General features: G+C 43.4%; 1 protein-coding gene across 4 annotated transcripts in view; it reads left to right on the top strand.

Moving 5' to 3' along the window:
- Positions 1-19176, top strand: part of REL (REL proto-oncogene, NF-kB subunit) — a 43985-nt gene that overhangs the window by 5043 nt on the left and 19766 nt on the right. For 2 of the 4 annotated variants that reach the window (XM_042049354.1, XM_042049355.1), the window contains 2 exons: positions 14454-14596; positions 17242-17390. In XM_042049354.1, coding sequence (XP_041905288.1) covers positions 14454-14596; positions 17242-17390 — 292 coding nt within the window. Of the gene's footprint in view, positions 1-5428; positions 8349-9436; positions 9579-14453; positions 14597-17241; positions 17391-19176 lie in introns of those variants that run through there. The other 2 variants (XM_042049357.1, XM_042049356.1) reach the window with 2 other exon arrangements.

Here is a 19176-nt window from a genome sequence, read left to right as displayed (position 1 = left end):
TGTTGCAAGTGTGAAGTCCTGAACTGACCAAGTCTGTAGTAACTGGGTCACCTGCCAGAGTTTTTTGTGATGTAGGTCATGGGAATATTTGCAGAAGCAAAAGTGCTGTAATTGCATAGCTGTACCAGTATTTACGTTGACATTGAAACTTAAAGATGCATATTCAGGAGGCAGAAACAATACCGTGTGTAATTAAGATACGTAAAAGGAATATAAATTCTAGTTTTAAACAATCCAGCAGCTAAACAACGTGGATTTTTGAATTAATGTCATTATTTCAGATCTGTTTCCTAATGGGCTTTTTGCACCCCGAGAGCACAGACATCGCCCACTGTTAGGCAAAGAGAATTAGGAGCAGTAACATAAGAGAGCTCAGGAACCCAAAAAGAAATCAGTGCATCACATGTAAGAGTTGGGTTGCCACGCAGCCAAGGAGCTGTAGTCTTAGACCACCCTGGTGTGCTGTGGAGCCGGGATGAAAAATCCCCCCAAATTGTCCCAAAGCCCTGGCAGTCTCAAATAAACAGGTGAAAATTGTGAAAACAGGGTAGCACCAGCAATTTACAAGACAGCATCTGTCATGGAATGGGGTACTGTCTTGGAAAGGAACCTCAAGACCATCTGGTTCAACCTTTCTTGGCAAAAGCATGATCTAGACAAGATGGCCTAGTGCCCTTTCCAGCTGAATCTCAAAAGTGTCTAACACTAGGGAAAAGAAAGCTGGAATTTAAGAAGGAGTTAAGGAAAGGTGGAGTTAAAGCTCTCCTTGCAGCAGGAGCTTTCTTCTGGGGGCCACAGGACGTCTCACTTGGTGGGGCGGGTAAGTTTGAAAGACTCAGGGCAGTAAAAGTGTCCGGATGTGAATCAGGCCTCACTACCGATCTCACAATTGCAACAGTCTCTCTGCAGGCTGTTTATAGGGGGTGTGGAGCCTAATGACTACTAATTAAGTATGGTAGCCAGTTTTACTTTAGGCAAGTATCTCTGCTATTACCATGTCTGAATCTCCTGGAATCAGGCAGCTACAGATTTACTTCTCTACAGCGTCCATGCCTTTGGGACCAGATTTGGTATCTCTCTTACTGAACTATGAGTCTCTAGTATCTCTAAAGCTTTGAAGTGGTATTAAATCTGGATTGGTTTACTCACGGGATTTTGCTTTTACAGCGTAAGAGAAGGTAGTAAGAAAAACTGAAATAGCTGTATTATTTTTAAAAAGTAACAAGCTTGTTTAGACTTCTGGATTTTGCTTTTTGTCTGGTTTTTTTAAGCAAATGATTATGTATATGGACAGAAATACTTTTCAAATTCAAGTGGGAACTTTGGTCTCAGTTTAATTTCAGTTACGCCAATGGTTATTTATGCAGGTTTCCTTTTAATGGAAACTCCTGGAAAAGGCACAGTCAGCTCTCCTTGGCTACTTTTCTTGGAGATGAGAGCTCAAGATAGTGCACAGAGTCTACAGTTCTCTGCTTTGCACATGGAAATTTTTACCTTCGTGTTCTGGGAGAAGCAGACAACCAGAGCAGTGAGGGAAGCAGGATTTGTGCCCTGTGAAGAAATCGTGGTGGTCACCACGAGGGGGCATTTTATTGAGACACCACAAACCCAAGGGTGTTACTCACAATCGCTGAGGCAATGGTATCAAGGCCCTTAAGGGACAAGCTGCTGTGACAACCGGGAGTAAGAGCAGTGGAACTGTAATCAGAGACTTCATTCCAAATGCCCTCCATTCCTTACTTTCTACTCTTTGGATACTGGAGCCTGTAATGCCTGTCTTAGAATCCATGGGGCTGGTGCAATGGAAAAGTTTAGGTAGCCGGTACCTGTCTCAGCCTTTGAGAAACAGAGAACCGAACAGGTTGACTTTCAGCACTGCTGACCTGACTTGCACCCCAGGGTCTCATTGGAGACTAATCAGGAGTGGAGCTGGGACATCAGTTGCTTTAATAATTTGTCTTTTTTGCATCTGCCTGTTAAGGAACTTTTCCATAAAGCAGTTGCCTTTTCTTCATATTCAGCTTTATATATGACATTGCCCTTGTAACCAACACTAGCCCTTGTTCTAATTAATCCTTCTTGCCACTGGCTTCTTTCTGTCAGCTCTTTCTTGGGTTAGGCCTTCTCCTTTCTCTGGTTCCTGCACGTACTTGCCAGAAGCAGCTTGTGGTGTCTGTTGTGTTTCCATTCAACAGCCTGAGTCTAGAGCTGTTATTTCCACTGCACAGAGCAAAAAATCACTTCAGTTCCTTTTTTAAAAAATTTTTATTGCACAAGAGATCTCTTCAAGAATTAGTTGTCTTCTTGGCTTATTGTTCTTTTTAATTCAAAACCAAAAAAGTCAGACTGATATATGTATTCTTTACTTGCTTACAGTGGGTAAGGTACATAGAGTATTTTTTTCAGACATCTGAAAATGTTCTGAGTCTCATGGTGCCTGACACATTTACTGTACCTAAGGCACAGTATTTCAGATTGAAAACCCAGAGGTTGTTTTTGGATTTCATCTCTTTTCAGCAATATTAAGGCTCACAAATGGAAATCCTATGCAGATGAATGAGTGTTCATCAAAGTCATTGTTATATGAGAGGTTAACCACAACGTTGATTATAAAAACGATGTCAAACTTTCCCCAAATGTCCTAAAAGCAAAATTGACAGGTCATGTAGCAACTGCCAAATGAACAAGACAATGAAATAGCAAACCTCATCACTGTTCTGGGTGAGAAATCAAGGGCTTTCAACCCTGTAATTCAGAGAGCTCAAACTAATAATGATAGCCTTACTAAGATGTAGGCCTTGTTAATAAATCTGATTTATTTTGTTGCAGCAAGGCAGTGAACTGGATGCATAGGCACAAAATGTGGACAGCAGCGGGGTGAGCAGCCTGCTGGTGGCTTACTCGGAGTTGATTGTGGCCAACTACTGCCTGTAAGACTTTGCATGGTGAGGTGGCACCTGTGACACACAGCCCCAGGCAATCTGTAAGAAAGGGCTAATGTAGGGCCAGATAAGACATGTAGTGGCCAATTTACAAACTGGAGGTTTGCTTTGTATATGGAGGAGGAGTTGATGTGTAAACGTGTCCCAGAAGGTTTTAAGTGTTTACCTTTGGCCTGAAGAGGCAAAGAGTGTCTCTCTGTCATTCCTGGGTGTAATCCTTTAACTGTACAAGTCAGAACTGCAGGAGTCATTAGGCTAGAGGTTGAAAATTAAGGTGTGAGACTCCAAATTAAGAGGAGATATATCTGATGGGGCTGTACTGAAACAAGGTACCTTTTTCATCTCTTTAAGGTGGCCTTGTCACTCTCTGCAGCTCTCTGAAAGGAGGTTGTGGCTGGGGTCAGGCTCTTCTCCCAGGCAGACAGCAATAGGAAAGGAGGACACAGTCTTAAGCAGCACCAGGGGGTGTTTATGTTGGGCATTATGAAAAATTTCTTCACGGGAAGGGTGATTCGATACAGGAATGGGCTGCCCAGGGAGGTAGTGGATTCACCAGCCCTGGAGGTGCTTGACATGATCTGCTTGACAAGGTAGTGTTCAGTCAAAGATTGGATTCTGATCTCAAAGGTCTTTTCCAACCTAATTGATTCTGGTTATTGGCTGTAGATACAGTCTTTTGAGATTCTTGAAGCTCAGGGTGGTGTTAAGTAGCTTAAACTCCTTGTGAGCCCTGAGGAAAAGGGAAGCCTTGTAATAAAAACCTGGATGAGCGATTGTTATGCTCTGTAGTGGATCCGGTGCATGGTGGCTGGCTGGTATGGGCTGGCATTTTGGGGGGGAAGCAGAATTACTTTAGACACCTATTGCCTATATATTTTTAGTATGCAATTTTCATGATAAACTCCGTACCCTAACAGCTTGCTGTTGCCAAAGGGACAATTCCCATCCTTCCTTCTGCCTCCTTATATTTGTTTTGTGGCTGCAGATAGAGTAACTCTATTGCTTCCCTTTGAAAGCAGCAACAGTGATCTGGCTTATAGAGGTAATCTATTTTGAAAAAAATCATTCTGGGCAGAAAAAGGTTGTTTTCTGCTGACTTAGCTCCTTCTGCTCAGCTTGAACTCATCTCTTCCCTAAGTCCTCTCCCTACAGCTCTACTGCATCAGATGAATCTCGATTGTGGCATGAGGAAGGTGTTTACAGTTTTAGTGACCACTTCAGAGGTCACTAATCAGCTTCACTGTAGTGAGAGGCTTTTATGTACCACAGTGGAAAACGAAAACACTACTCCATCTTTTTCTTTGCCTGCCAACAAACATTTAAAGTTTTACTCTGTTAAATAATGCAACTCCCAAACCATGGTATGTGTTTATAGCACTGGGATGAGGAGAAGGGAATAGGAAGCACTTGAGAGGTCTGGGGGAGAAAGTGCCCAAGAAGTTCTCCTCTGAATACTAACTCTGGGAAGGAAGGAGTGTAAATTAGAAATCTCAGGAAGGTTTATCAATTTCTCAGGCTAAAAATACAGTGCTATGCTACAGTTCCATGACGTTAGCACTCTGTCAGGAAGCAGGCACCTCTGCCCAAATTTGTCTTCCAGAAACTTCTTGGCCTTGGTGCGACCACATTCCTTCCTGCTGGCAGAGTCATTTCTGTGATTGTACGTGGAACTGGCTCAGTAAAAACTGAGCCAGCAGAAAAAAACCAATAATCTTGTTTCCACCAGGTTACTTTTAAGCACACTCCTGTGTCTCCAAAGGAGTGCTTGGGACAGTGTAGGAACACACAGGAGTGAGTTACCTGGATGGAAGGAGACAGAGAGGGGACACTGTCTTTTTCTGACACGACCCCTCATCATTTTGTGCTTGGCACTTTAATGTAACGAGCGGTTCATCCCCTGAAGAAGTTGCATCATCAGTGAATAAGACAGAAGTGTGGGAGCAAGGAAGTATCTTCTCTGATTTCAGTTGGGGAAATTGAGGCTTAGAGAATTAAACGACTTGCCTAAGAGTAGAAAGGCTGACTTGCCAAGAGCCAAATACCAGTCTCCTGAATCACAGCCTTGTGCCTTATCCACAAGACCAACCTTTCTCTATTAGCATTTCCTTTCTCTCCACCCTGTTTTGAGGGAGGCACAATAGCATTGTTCTATGTCAAACAAACTCAAACCGTGGCACAGGAATGCTTCCAGCAGAATGACTTGAACAACCTTTGAGTTTATCATTAATCTGAAAGCCATGACTTTTTTGAGAATGGCTTCTGCATTAGAACCTTCCTCAGGACCAATAACCACAAAAGCTTTAACCACCAAAAGGTCTGATGGTGTTTAAGTAAGATGCCTTTGAGATAAAAAAACATACTTCAAACAGCAAAAGGTTTCTTAAGGCATAGAGGATTGGAAATTTCTAATCTGGCAGTAGGTGAGGCTTGAGATAGAGTGGACAAGAAAACAGGACTCTCCCTACATAGGAGGGAATGATTTTATTAATACTATTCTTACTCCTAGTATGATGTACCTTATTAGGAGAGCCATATGCTGAAAGTACCTTAGTGTCTGCCTAACCAGGCCAGTGACAAGGGCCTTATCTTTGATCGAAGTCAGATAGCTGGGAACAGGAAATAAAGACTTAACAGTTTGCCTGAGCTGCTCTCCTGTCACAGCCAGCTTCATTGGGCAATGCCTGTGCTAAGCACCACTAGAGAGCCATCATCCTAGGCTTGACAAATACCATGTCAAACACTCACTCCTCTGCTGTAGGAGGTTTTAGTGCTGGCTTTTTATCCCTCCACTCTACTCTTGCTTGCCCCGTAACGTTCCCTGCTGGAACAGGGAGCTTTACTCCTTACAGCAACATAGGTGTTAACTGTGCTAGTGCAGCAGCCAGTGAAAAGCAGGAGGTGAGGACTTGTCTTTGGACTTGATAAGTGGAGAGAAATGGGATCTTAAAACACTTGCTTTAACTGGAAGACAGGAAGTGAAGCACTGGATCAGACTGGCCTAAGAATTCTGGTATCTCGCTTCTGGCTATAGCCAAAGTCAGCTGACAAAAATAATAGTGAAGCACCTGGCTTTTGTTATGCAATGCTGCAGGAGGGGAATTCCGTCTGCTCTTTGCAGAGATCTGCATATAACCAAAGCTATGACATGTTCTTACACTTCATTTCAGCTGCTGACAAGGTTTCTGTGATTGCCAAAGCTGTACTGCAATCCTCTAGTTCACCACACTCTCCCGGGATAATCCCTGTGCCCGGGATTCCGATCGCAGCAGAGCAGAATTGCATACAGGGCAGTCAGGAATAGAGGAATAGCCTCATGCTTGCACGACTTTGAGTAAGGCCTCTTTCATTTGCTTAGGTTTTTGCCTTTTTCTTGGGAAGGCTTCTTGGTTTCCATAGAGTTTAGGAACACGAATGTTTTATAAAACAGCTACAGTGGTCTTAGACTAAAAGCTCCTTTTGTCCCACTGTTGTGCTTTTCCCTGGCCATCGGCTTATGGCTACTGCTAGAGAAAAACCATCAAGAAAACACTTCCTTTTCACGCTGTCCTTCCTCCAATCACTTTGTTCAGTCTGTGTATTCTGATGACTGGAGCGCACAGTTTTAACACAATTAAACTCTTCATATGGTTGGTTGTCCTTTTATCACAAGCTGTATTCATTTGAAGGAAGGGCTGGAGGTAAAGTTTTTGGGATGCTCTAAGAAGTGCAATCCATTCATATTTTTTTCTTAAAAATAATATCAAGGAGCAGTTTGTACCAAACACTGGTATGTATGTGAGATACCACCTCAATTTCGAACGTGCAATCTTAAGGATTATCTTTGAGTAGCCTGTTCCTGCAAGCCCTAAGAGTTAGAGTTCAAAAGAGCCGGGGAAACGTAGGGAATGTTTATTATGTTTTAGTCATAACATGGTATTTGTATTGCCTGGAATACTGCCCTTAATTTCACATTGGTTTAGACTGTGTACCCTACAATAACACTTTCCTTCTGAAGAAATGAGTAGATACTTCTGTTTTGAGCCACAGTCTCCCTGGTCCATGTTTACTCAGTAGTGTAATGGGCTGGAAAAATAGGTGGGAACCAGGGATATAAACTGTATTTAGGGAAGCACCTAAATTCATTCTGAAATGTCAGAGTTTTTATCATCAGAGGTTTGGCAAACCAGCCTGAAGATAAGTAAGAAAAAGTATTTAGTCACTTCATACGTCTGTACTGACAACTTGCTTTACATCCAAGCTCCAAACTCACATCTACAGCTTCAGCTATCCCAGAGGAACTGCAGCCCTTTCCTTTTAAAAGTCCTGTCCAGGTCACTCCTGTGATCTGCAGACATGCCCTCAAACTGGGGGCATTTCTCTGGCTGTTCAACCCTGGGAAGGATGGCTTGTACAAAACTTGAACCACCAGGTTATCAATTAAAAACCTGAAGTATCTTCTAATATGAGATGTTGACGAGCTGATTGTTTGGATGGGGCACTTAGCAGAGAGAATTCAGGTTATGTGTTTTCCATTTGCTGCCTTTATTGTAGAGCAGCACAATTTTATTTGTGATCTCTTTTTCAGTTCATGCTTTGGGGTCATGTGTGCTTGTGTAGGTAAAGTCCAAGTTTGATTTAGAATATTAGACCCACTTGCCTGCTTTATTGTACATCATCAATCATAGGGAATCCAAGAAATCCCTGAAGATGTAAAAATCTAGTCTGAATTTCTCATACTTTTAGGGCACTGCTGGTTTTTATCTTTTGTATTGTTTTGTTTTGGCTTTTTTGTGGGAGAGAAAATAAAAAATTATGTTCTTCTGGCAAGAAACTAACCCACAGCCATAGAATTATTTTATTATAACATCTGAATAATGTAGTTTTTCTTTAATCATCTAAGGCTAATGTCACAGACATTTTGATTATCCTGTGTGCTCCCTAGGATTCTTCTACTCCAATTTCAGTTGTAAGTTTGACAGTGGTGCAACCATGTGACAAACCATGAATCTTAAATAAGGAAAGTTTTGCTTGTGGGGTGAAGAAAAATAGATGATTTCAATTTGTAGGAAATATGCTGATAGCTGAGCAAAATTAAGGTTACAAAGAGAAGTCCTGTTAATATGAGATGGACTACAGAGCAGGAAAAATAATAAGCATTTGGCAGCCCCTTCTGCTTAGTTATGTGGGTTGGTGTATTGATTTGCAGATCATAGAACAGCATTTTCAGCTTCATTTCTGGATGTCCCAAAAACCTTAGCTTTAGAAATAGGATAGCGGAAAAAAGTAAAAACCTGTCGGTTTTGTACCTTACTTGAGTGTTCTTTCAGGCTTTTCTTGTTATTTTATTAATCTTTCTTTCTCAGGGATACTAATTGATTTAACTGCATTTTCACATGGGACAGTTTATTCCACTCCCAGAGTAAAGAGGTAAGAAAATATTTAAATTTTGTTGCTAACTAAACAGTCTTAACACCCCAGCTAGGTGTGGCCTTCCTGTTTCTTTGTGTTCCTCTTTTTTCAGGTGTTTTTTAATTTTCCCTCAGATTTGTTTGTTACTGACCTCTCCACCTGATCCAAACATGGGGCTATGGGGTTGTTCCCAGTGTCCAACTCCTTCGCTTCATCTTGCTGTCGGGGCCTAGCTGTGAGATTGAGGATCTGGGATGCTCTGAAGGTTCGGTAGATTTAAAGCTGATAATTGTGACTTAATAAGCTTGTTGGTGATTAGTTTTTACCTCACCTGCAATGTTGGTCTATCCCTAATACATACAGCTTAGTTCTTGAATCGCAGAATGGGTTGGAAGGGGCATTCAAAGCCCATCTCATTCCAACCCCCTGCTTTGGGCAGCAACATTTTCCACTAGGCCAGGCTGCCCAAGCTTCATCCAGCCTGGCCTTGAACACTTCCTTTGGATGGGGCATCCTCAGCTTCTCGGGGTAGGCTTGTTCCAGTGCCTCACCACCCTCACAGTCAAGAATTCCTTATCAGTATCCAATGTAACCCTGACATTTGCCATTTAAAGCCATTCCTCCTTGTCCTGTCACTACAGGCCTTGGTAAAAAGTCTATCCTTGTCCTTCTTATAAACCCCAAAAGGGGCTTAGACAGGCACTGGACGGCTGCAGTACAGTCTTCCCTGGAGCTTTCCCTTCTCCGGGCTGACCACCAAGCTGCATGCAACCGAGAAGATGGATAACGAGAGCGCTTGGTGTCTCGAGGCTGACAGGGCGGGAGAGTGGGGTGTAGGAATGATGCTCTGAAAGCGTGAGGGTATGGAAGGAAACAGGCTCTCGGTGTATCTGCCGTGCTCTGAAACCAGAGGAGTTGAACTTTTTCCTTTGTACTTTCGGCTACCGGGCAGGGCAGGACCGGAGCACAGACTCGTGCCTGCCTTCCCGGCGCGGCTGCAGTCCCGGAGCGGGGTCTCTGTGCCGCGGGGAGCCGGTGCCGGGCGGGGCGGGCGCGGCGGGGGCGGGCGGGGGGCGGCCCCGCACCGCCCCGCAGCTAACGCGCACGTCCGCCCGCCCCACGGGAAATTCCCCCTGAAAAGGACAGCGAGCCCGGCAGCTGTGGCTGTCCGTGCGTCCCTGCGAGGTGTGCGGGCCCGGGCCGGAGCCCCGCGGCGCAGAGGCCGGAGCGGAGCTGTCAGCATGGCCGGTGAGCGGCGGGGCTGGGCGGGGGGCGCGGGGAGCGGCCCCGGGGGGCTCCGAGCGCTCTCCGCCCTCCCTCGCTGGTCGCGTTGGGTGTTCACACTGCGAGGCTGAAGCAGGGATGGGTTGTTCGGCTGAGTCGCGATGAGATCTTACGAGGCTGTTCCATTTCAAATGGATCTCTTAAGCCTTAAAATTGCGACGTTAAAGCCTTTAGGTGTTAAATACGCACGCGGGTCCCGTATCTGGGCTGGAGACAACAGGCTGAAGGTTGGGTGATGCTCATAAGGACCCTGTTCACATCGGAACTCGGCTGTGAGAATGCAAATGAATGAGAAATAGTGATGGCACAAATGAAAGTAACGCAGATAAGGGATCGTGCTTTGAGTAATTACAACAAAAAGCACAATTAAGTTTCTTCAGGCTAAATGAAACCGAGTTTGTCGGGAGGAGTCTCTCTGGTATCTGTCTTAGGGTTAAAAAAAAGTCCCTAAATTTAGAACTTGGCTATACTAATTAGAATAGTATTTCTAGGGAAAGCTGCTTTTCAAAAGCTGTACGTTCTGTTCTTGTTCTAGTTAGCAAGGTATAAACTTTCACTCCTGATAAATATATAGGTGTGCTTAACTATCAACATAGAGAGAAAACAGCTAGGCTTGTCCTTTAAATGTTATGATGTATTTTAGAGTGGCAACACTGAAGCAGGAGAGAGCAGTTTCGGGGTTTTTTTCTTCATGTCTTTATGTATTTTCAGTGTAATTAGGAACCAGATAAGGAATTTTTCAGCGGGGGAAGTTTATAACTTCCTGGTACTAGCTAGCTTTTGTCGTTTTTTTTTCTAGTTGCCGTTTTATAATGTAACACGATAGTAAAGAGGAAGTTCATGAGCGTTTCTCGGTCTGTTAGAATTTGTGCAGTCCATGGAGCCGTAGGTAGACTACTGCTTTTTCAAATTAAGTCATGTATATGTTTCCAGTTGCTTTGGCTTAAAGTGGGGTGTGCTGCAACAAAGCTTTCACCATCCTCCCCCTATGCCTGAGGTGTTGCAGAAGGTTATAAGTGGATAGATTCTTGCTTTTTAGAAATGACAGACTTAGGGCCACCAGGGATTTGTACAGAGCAGTGACATTGGAGTTAAAGGGCGAAGCTTCTCCCATCTGTGTCTCACTGCAGTCACCTCGGGAGGGAGGGTTTCGGGTGATACTTTCACATCTTCTACAACGACCCGCAGCTGCTCTGCTTTCACATGCAGATGTTGATGGAGAGTCTGTTCACCGGGCACTCCTGGCTGTGCAAGAAAATTGGGCACAAATGCCAAATTGGGCAGTTCCTCCAGAGCCTGCTTTCCTGGAGGAAAGGAATGAGACAGAACCCTTGATCGCCTGTCACTTTGCTTGGTGGCAGCATGTCACACTTCCTCCCTCACGGCACAGACTATGTTAAACTTTAAGCCGTCCCGCGTTTCTTGTCATGGAGAGGTCTGAGGAATTTTGCTCTGAGTTTTAGAGATTGTCCTTTTGTTCCTCTTTGTATTGCTCAAAATGTGAGAATAAAACACCCTTCTGTTCTTGAATGAGCATAACTGGCTGAACTCTTGGAGCTGTCACTGCTTTTACCTCTTTTCCTTTCTGAACTCTCAGAGCTGTCACTGCTTTTACCTGTTTTCCTTGAGTATATAATTGGGACACTTGGTCTCCTATATTCTCTTTAAAATTATTCAGTGTTGTATTCGGGGCAAGAGGGGGGAAAAGCAATTTAATAACAAAAAGAATGACAGGCAGGTTATAATATGTAGCACAATGTTTCTATTACTAGCGTGTGTATAGGCAATTAGAATTAATTACAAAGACAAATTAAACTCTTAAGAACTTAGATGAAGGATTAGCTAGATTTTTTTCTTTTCTTCCATTTCAAATGCTTTATGGAGTAGTTGTGGGCAGGCAGGTAATACAAGTAGCTGTGCATTTCTCTTCCAGAATTAGTGAGAGTTTGGGTTTTGGCGTATCTCACATTTGTTTGACAAACAAAGCGAGACCTGAGGAGGACAGGTCTGTAGTGACTGTGTGGGAACTAACAGACCTCTGTATGTGTGTGTGTGTGTGAGCAGATTGTGAAATAGTTACGCTGTGCCACTTTCCAAGCACATTGCTGATTTACAGAAATGGGGAACACTGGACACTTGGCTGCAGAGTGCTGGTAATACCTCTCGTTTGCACAAACACTTCTGTGTGTTTCCTCTCTACGCAAAACATGATGACACTGATAAGCACAGCAGCGATGATAACGTGATTCTTAAATAGAGAGAGAGGCAGCCAAGACAAAATGAAGTTTAATGTTTAATCTCTGGAGGCTGCTGTGTCACTGAGCTTTACTTTCCCACAAACACACCTGCTGCTGAGCAGTGGGTTTACCTTCAATGACATTTGTTTCGACCACAGCCCTGTAAAGATCACTGAGCCCAGAGTTTTAAAATAAAGGGCTCTTAATAGGTGAGAAAATAGCCCTCTCAAGTGAGTATTAATAGAATGTGAAGGGAAATTGTTGGTTAAAGCAGCAAGAGTTAAAGACCTCAAGTGATTGCGCTCTTGTAGTTTCAAGCGGTGAGGCTTTGGCTAGTTTTGACAAATACGTAATGTCTGTGGGTGTCCTGCACGTCTGGTTAGCAGCTATGTAAGCATGAGAATCTCCAAGTGTAATGATTAGTAGGTACTTTGCTGCAATTTTGTCATTTAAACTTGTAAAACAGATTTTTAATTTCATATGTGGATGTGTGTCTGTATTTGTGCTGATCAATGCAATAGCATAAGTAAATTGAAGTGTTAAAGTTAAAATAGCCATACACAGATGTGTGAGCGTATTTTTGTGAGAAACTCAGACTTCTGCTCTCCTTGAAACTAGCTTTACGTCATTTTTAGGCTTTTTTGTTTCAGTGCCTGTCTTCCCCTTCCCTTTTGCTGGACTTGCTTGTTTTCCAGAAAGAGAAAATACGCAAAGCTCATCTAAAGGACAGTTAGGTAAAGAGCTGGGAAGTATCTAGAAAGGGGACTTCTAAGTGGCTGGACCTAGACTAGTGGCTAATGTGTATTTAGTGTGACAGCTCATGGCTGGTGATCAGAAAGTTATTTAAAATCTGCCTTATGGGAGGTGGTCCGTTTAGAAACTGCACTTTGATTGATTGTTAGAAAGGTCTATAAAGAGTCCTGAACCACAGTTCCCAAAGGTTTTGACCCCAAACACAGCCTGGAGTAGAAGTGCATTGTGCTTTTGAAGAGGCATTCAGGTTTTGCAGAGGCTCTGGTTGTTGAAGACAATCCCAGCACAGGAGCTGCTCTGACACGGTGGCAGATGCAGTTCCACCACTGGCTGTAGGTGTGTGACAGATCAATGTGCTTTCAGGTCAGACCAAGGTGACGTCTCAGATGTCGTTCTTTCCATCCATCCCTTCTCTGCTGCTCTTGATTACTTTATCTCATAGGTTATAATATTTTCCTACTTTGGGTATGAACTGCTGCAGCACTGGAAATGTTTTGCGGTCAACAAATCCCAGGCATAAAGCTCAAGTTTTGTGTTGGCAGGGGTACCTAAACCATTGTAGGTGCAGCAAAAGAGAAGCCTTTATATGGAGTTAGGATTGGAATCCACCTCTTGGCCAAAACTCATGTGCTGTGGACTCTCAGGCAGCATAGACCTTGGGCAAAAGGAAGTAGGGGTTCTTTTACCCTTTCAGCACTTTCAATATATTTAATAACTGTTTTGCTTATTATGTTGAAGTCCAAGCACTTTTTTTTCAGTGCTGTGCCACAGGATATTGTCTGTCCTGTTTGTTTGTGATGCTCAGCCTTACTTGAGGAGGATGCTATTATATGAAGATGACAGAGAGCTCAGTAGACATTTCCATAAGCTACGTTCTTCTGATCGTGTAGCACTGTGATGATTCAACTTCAACAATATTTATTTAGCCTCTGTTGTTTGTTTTTCACATGCCATCCCACTGTTGTCACTGTTTGATTGACTGTCCTGTTTGATGTTCTCAGTGAGATATATTAAATAGCTTGTTACTGTCTGGCAATAAAACATCACTTGAAAAGTACTTAGGCTCTTGCTAAGTTAATGTCTTTCTAACCCCCCCATTTAAGAGTTCTGCTGTCTCTTATTCTCGTCTATCACTCTGTGTTTCCTGAACACCTCCCTTCTGACAGCTGCCCAATAGCTTTTTTGAGGTTTCATTGTCTGGGGAGATACTGCAACTAGAAACGAGCCCCGTGGGAGATAGGCAGCTCAAAATGTAGAATTCAATACGAGCAATCAGGTATTTTCTGAGCTGACAGTGACAGTATTCAACCCAGAAGGGTGGGGGTTTTTGCAGAATTTGAATAGTTTCTGCTACACGGTGATAGGAACTAAATCAATCAATTCTGAGCAAACATCTTCACTTTCGGAGGACGCTTAAGAGATCATAGCAGCTGACCGTACCAGTGCTTGGAGAGGACAGCCATTCTTAAAACTGTATTATTCCTAAAAATGTCAACCATTCCCTCAAAATAATGATATGGATTTTGTTGTATAAAATCTTCTTTCATCAGACATGTCTTCTATGATGGTTGAAAGAAGCTAAGTTCTAGATCAGATGGAAGGAAGGGTGTCTTTTTTGCTAGTTACTTCCATGGCACTGATACCATGGATGTTTCATCCAAATCTGTCCTCTTCCCTTGTACCCCACCTTCAACATGTGCATGTACATAAAGAGTAGATTTTTCTGATAAGGTAGACCAAGTGGAAAGATGGTAATGTAAATCAAAAGTCTAGAAATTCTAATTCTTGCATCTTCTCCTGCTTTTTAAGCTCTACTGTGTCCTAACATTGAAAATATTTTATTTTTAAGGTGGCCTTGAGCCCTACATTGAAATATTTGAGCAACCCAGGCAAAGGGGCATGCGTTTCAGATACAAATGTGAGGGAAGATCAGCAGGCAGCATTCCAGGAGAACACAGTACTGAAAACAATAAGACCTTCCCTTCCATCCAGGTAAATACCGCTTTTATCCGGGAATTACCATTGCCCACGTTACCGTGATGCTCGTAGCTATGCGTTGGGCTCTGCACAGTAAATACAACGCTTTTCATCTCATGTTCTCTGATTCTTTCCTTGGCATGCAAATGGAGTTGCAGCCGAGTGGGAAAAGAGTTACTTGCTCCTGGTCACGAAAAGATTGGGTTTACAAAAAGAGGAGAAGGTGCAGAGGTGGTTTACAAAGTGCTGCTAGAGGGGACTCAGTGAAGACTCAAGCTCTGGGAGCCATTTGTTAGTAGCTTTCTCTGTATGCATGTTTGCTCTGCTTTCTTAGTTTGGTGACGTAGGTTTGGTTTTACGGTTTGGACTACAGCGTGAATTTTGGGAGAGCGTTGAAGGAATTTGCCTACAAAATGTGGAAAGGCTTTGAAACATTGCTGGGCACAACATGAAAGAAGGTGTTTTGTACAAGCGAACAATCGCCCGTGATGCAGTGAATGGGCTCTGCAAAAGACACCAGTGTGAGGTGTGTGAAGTCAGAAAGGGGATACAGAACTTAAAAATGAGCTGAGAAAAGGGAATTGTGTCCTCAGAGCATCTGCAATGATGATGAGTTGGATGGTTGCACCATGGATGGGTTGGGAAATTCAGAATGAAGGGATTCAGAGGAGCCCTGGCAGCTGTGATCAAAGCAGGGACAAAGATACACAGTAGAGCTGAAATGGAACCACTTGGGCAATAGCTTTCATAGGTTGGACAAAGGAGACCTCAGACACATAGGGTAGGAGAAAAGAATTTCTGGTCCCCTATCTGATATTTAAGTTGCTTTTGTTTCCTTGATCTATTTCAGTTTGGAGAAAGTCTGTCAGAGCTGAGATTAGAGGAGAAACCTCAAATTTAAATGGGAAGTTAAGAGCACTTGCCATCTTGCAGTCCATTGCAGTGCCCTGGAACAGAGGCTGTGTATCTGTGTTTGCAGTGTGTGCAAGTACAAAAAAGCCAATGTGGAGCCAAAAATGGAGTCTCTGGAATCACAGCAGAAAAACAACTGATAGGGAGGTGGTGAAATGGGAAAAATATGAGATGTTTTATGCTGAGACATAAAAGCTCTTTAAGAAGGAGGGTTTGAGAAAGAGAGTGTTGGCAGTCATGTGTTGAGCGGCAGAGTGAGTCTCTATTGCATAAAGCAACTGTGGAAGCTGGTCCAGCCCTGGAGCCAGAATTACTAAGCGAAGAAGCAGAGAAGGTTTCCCTTTGACTATCACAGTGCCAGATTTGGTTAGGGAATGCAGGAAATGGAGATGGTGCCAGACTCATTTTTTCAGTTCTCTGCCAACTGAACAAGGAGCTGTGTAGGCTGTTGGCAAGAGCAGAGGCTTGCACAGACTCTCAGCCTAAGTCTGTGTCAGGGCACAAGCTGAATGGGCTGAATCAAGCCTTGATTCCTCTTTTCTTGGACTGTGCTGGACATGAAGGCCAGGCAGAACCCAGAGGGGAGATGGGACATGAGTAGGTGACCGTGCAAGGCTGGCCAAGTTTGTTCTTTTGAAAGGTGACTATTGATGACAGCGCTGATTGTACTGATAGCAGGTGATTTCTAGGTGAATTCCTGCCTCCCTGAAGCCCGTAGGAGGCTTTAGTGCTGATTAGGTGCCAGGGGAGTCCCCTCTAGAGATGGAAACGTGAATGAGGATGAGAAGAGAGGGGCCAGGAAGAGATTAAATTTCTTGGTGTGGTTATGAAGATGAACATCAAGGAGGAACTAGAGAACCAAAAGCAGCTAGGTCAGCTTCAAGTTCATGGGGCTGGGTGTGAAATGAGGGAGAAATAATGTAATGGTTGAACAAAGTGAAGGAGTAGTGAAGTATCATTTTAAGGGTAAAAAATACCAGTGACTTGTATGAAGACTGAATGGAGCGGAATTGAAGACTGAAGAAGCGAACACATGATGACAGGTAGAAGAGCACAGGTCAAGTCAAAGGTTTGAGGTGTTGACTAAAAGGGATACATGATGGATCCTTGGAGTCTCAGGAGAATGAAAGGAAGGGAAGGAGAGGAACTGTTAGTTATAGGGCAGGGGAAGTGGAGGAGGCGAGCTCACCTCTGCGCAAACGTGTGCCTGGGCAAGTCTTGTATTTGCTTTCAAGTTTTTATGCGTCAAACACTTTAGGCCAAACAGTTTTTCCTCTTTTTTTTTTCCTTTTACACTCCCCCACACTCGGTGACTTCACTGGTAGCCGTCAGCTTGAGGTTGCTTTTATGCACCTGAGAAAGGACACTGAATTAGGCTGATGACTGCTGTGAAAGCTCTGGTAGGGGAGCTTGAGAATTTGGTACTCCCCAGCTTGAATGTAAGATTGAATACTCATCTGAGAATTAGTTGGGAAAAAACCCAACAACTTCAGAGGGGATTGTGTCATGCTGTATCTGTTAAGATCCTCTTTCACTACTTAGTGTTCCATGCACAGGTAATATCCTCATCCCTGAGGCTTTATGAGTTTTTTCCTAAAACCTTTGGAGGGAGACTTGTTCTTCAAGCAACATTTCTGTGTGTTCACCTACGTAGCTCTGCTGTTTCTTCCATAGAGTATTTCAGGATAAAATTTATTTTCTGTAACAGGTTGGGACTGATACCTAAAATATCTTGCATTTTTTTGTAGATTCTGAACTATTTTGGAAAAGTCAAAATAAGAACTACGTTGGTAACGAAGAATGAACCCTACAAGCCACACCCTCATGATCTGGTTGGAAAAGACTGCAGAGATGGCTACTACGAAGCTGAGTTTGGGCCAGAACGGCGAGTCCTCTCGTGAGTAATGGTGTTCCTTGGGAGTTTGATTAATTATTCAAGTGATTTGCTAATCTTGTGTTTTAAAACTCACACTAATGATTAAAAGAGCAATTAGAATGCTGTCTTTGCTGTAGCTTACTAATGCATCTCGGGGAACTTCCCTTTGGAGTATTTCCTTCTTTTTTCAATACTACACTTGCGCTTTTTCTTTCCTTTCACCCTTTTCTTTCCTTTATCCATTCTCCCAATGTCTGTCTTCTTTTCCTTTCTCACACTTAATTTTTTTAGTCTTGCTCATTAATACATCTTACTCTTGACCATGATTCTTTGGTACATGTGAAAATGGTGAGTAATAGAATGGGTAACAGCTACTTCATGGTGATGAGGGAAGTCCACATCTTCCATGGAAATTATATTTGGACTTTCTGGAGAAAGTTTGTAGTGGCTGAGTATCATGTAATCTAGAAGACAGTGGTTGTGGCACATCTAGAAATGTGTTAGTAGCTGTCACTGTTGTTGCTTGTTGTTTGGGTTGGGGTTTTTTGAGTGAAAATACAGATTCTGCTCAGGCCCAGCTCTGAAGAGTAAGTGTGCCAGGGAAGGATCTGCTTGTGGATGCAGTGAGGAAAACTCAGGGATGTGTACAAGACATTTCTCAGTGCTATTAAGAGTCTCAAATACAGTTGTATTTGATGGCATTTCCTCTAAGTTTACCAAGTCTTGTATAATAAAATGGAAGCAGAATAAGCTGCAGCAAACATGGAGTGATTATTGCTGGAGAGGGGAATTTAGAACCAGCAAGCTGTTTGTGGTTCACAGTTTGCAATGTAGGGAATATGGAAGTAGGCTGTTGCTCTGGGGTAAGCATAACTGAGCTGGGAAGAAAATCAGGTAAATATTTCAGTGTATAAGTAGCTCTTACACACAGCTCTCAGGCCAATGGGATTCTGTTGTGTTAGTGAAATTACTCCATGTTTACGTGGGTTTAGTCAGTAGGACACTATTAAAGGAGAGAGCTGAAGACACATCTGTTTTGAAGGTGGTGATTGCCTGATGGTGAAATAAACAGTGGAGATGCTTCTTCAGCATCCAGCCCAGGCTCAAGGGATCATGAATGTGCTGCAGTGTGTTCTGGTGGCACGAGGCACGCTGACCTGCAAACATCCTGAACTGTTACAGGACCTTGCACCTTCCTCTGACCATCCATGACCAGCTTCCCCTTTGTCTTCTCAAATCAAGCTTCCTCAGCCAAGGCTAAAGGAAGTCTGCTGTTCTGGCCCGTCCCACTTCCTCCCTTCAGCTCTGTGCTTGCTGATCCGAAGCAGAAAAGCCCGATTGCTTAACACCTTTTCTGGCCCTGTGTTCCCATCACTGAGTGCGGGAAGACACTGATAATTGTTTCTCCTCTTGGCATTTTGTTGCACAAGGTTCAATGTGTAGGCACGAGGTGAGGCTGTTAGAGAAGCCATTACAGGATGTCATGCCAAGAAACACTGGGATGCTCTGCAAATATTTATTTGCGGATTGTGATTTCATCTCCATTATATGTTTGCATCAAGTCCTGTCCTTTGGCATAATGCCATGCCTCTGTTTCACTTCAGGCACTGGTGCTTGTTTGCTCCATCCAGGAATTCTTCTCAATATTTTTAGGAATTGAGCCTCTCGGTTTCTTACAGAATAGTAAGTGGGCTGCTTTCATTTTATTGATAATGTGAAACTGTGAGCTTTGTGTTTGACATTGGAGATCCTGATGGGAGGAGGCTCGATACGTTCCCTTTGAAATGTTTCCAGCATTGGTACACTC

Source organism: Corvus kubaryi, unplaced genomic scaffold, assembly GCF_017639235.1.
Source record: "Corvus kubaryi isolate FWS band 111438036 unplaced genomic scaffold, C.kubaryi_AGA036_p1.0 70, whole genome shotgun sequence".
Lineage (NCBI taxonomy): Eukaryota > Metazoa > Chordata > Aves > Passeriformes > Corvidae > Corvus > Corvus kubaryi.
Note: the sequence above shows the minus strand (reverse complement) of the source record. Positions and strands in the feature narration are given on the sequence as shown.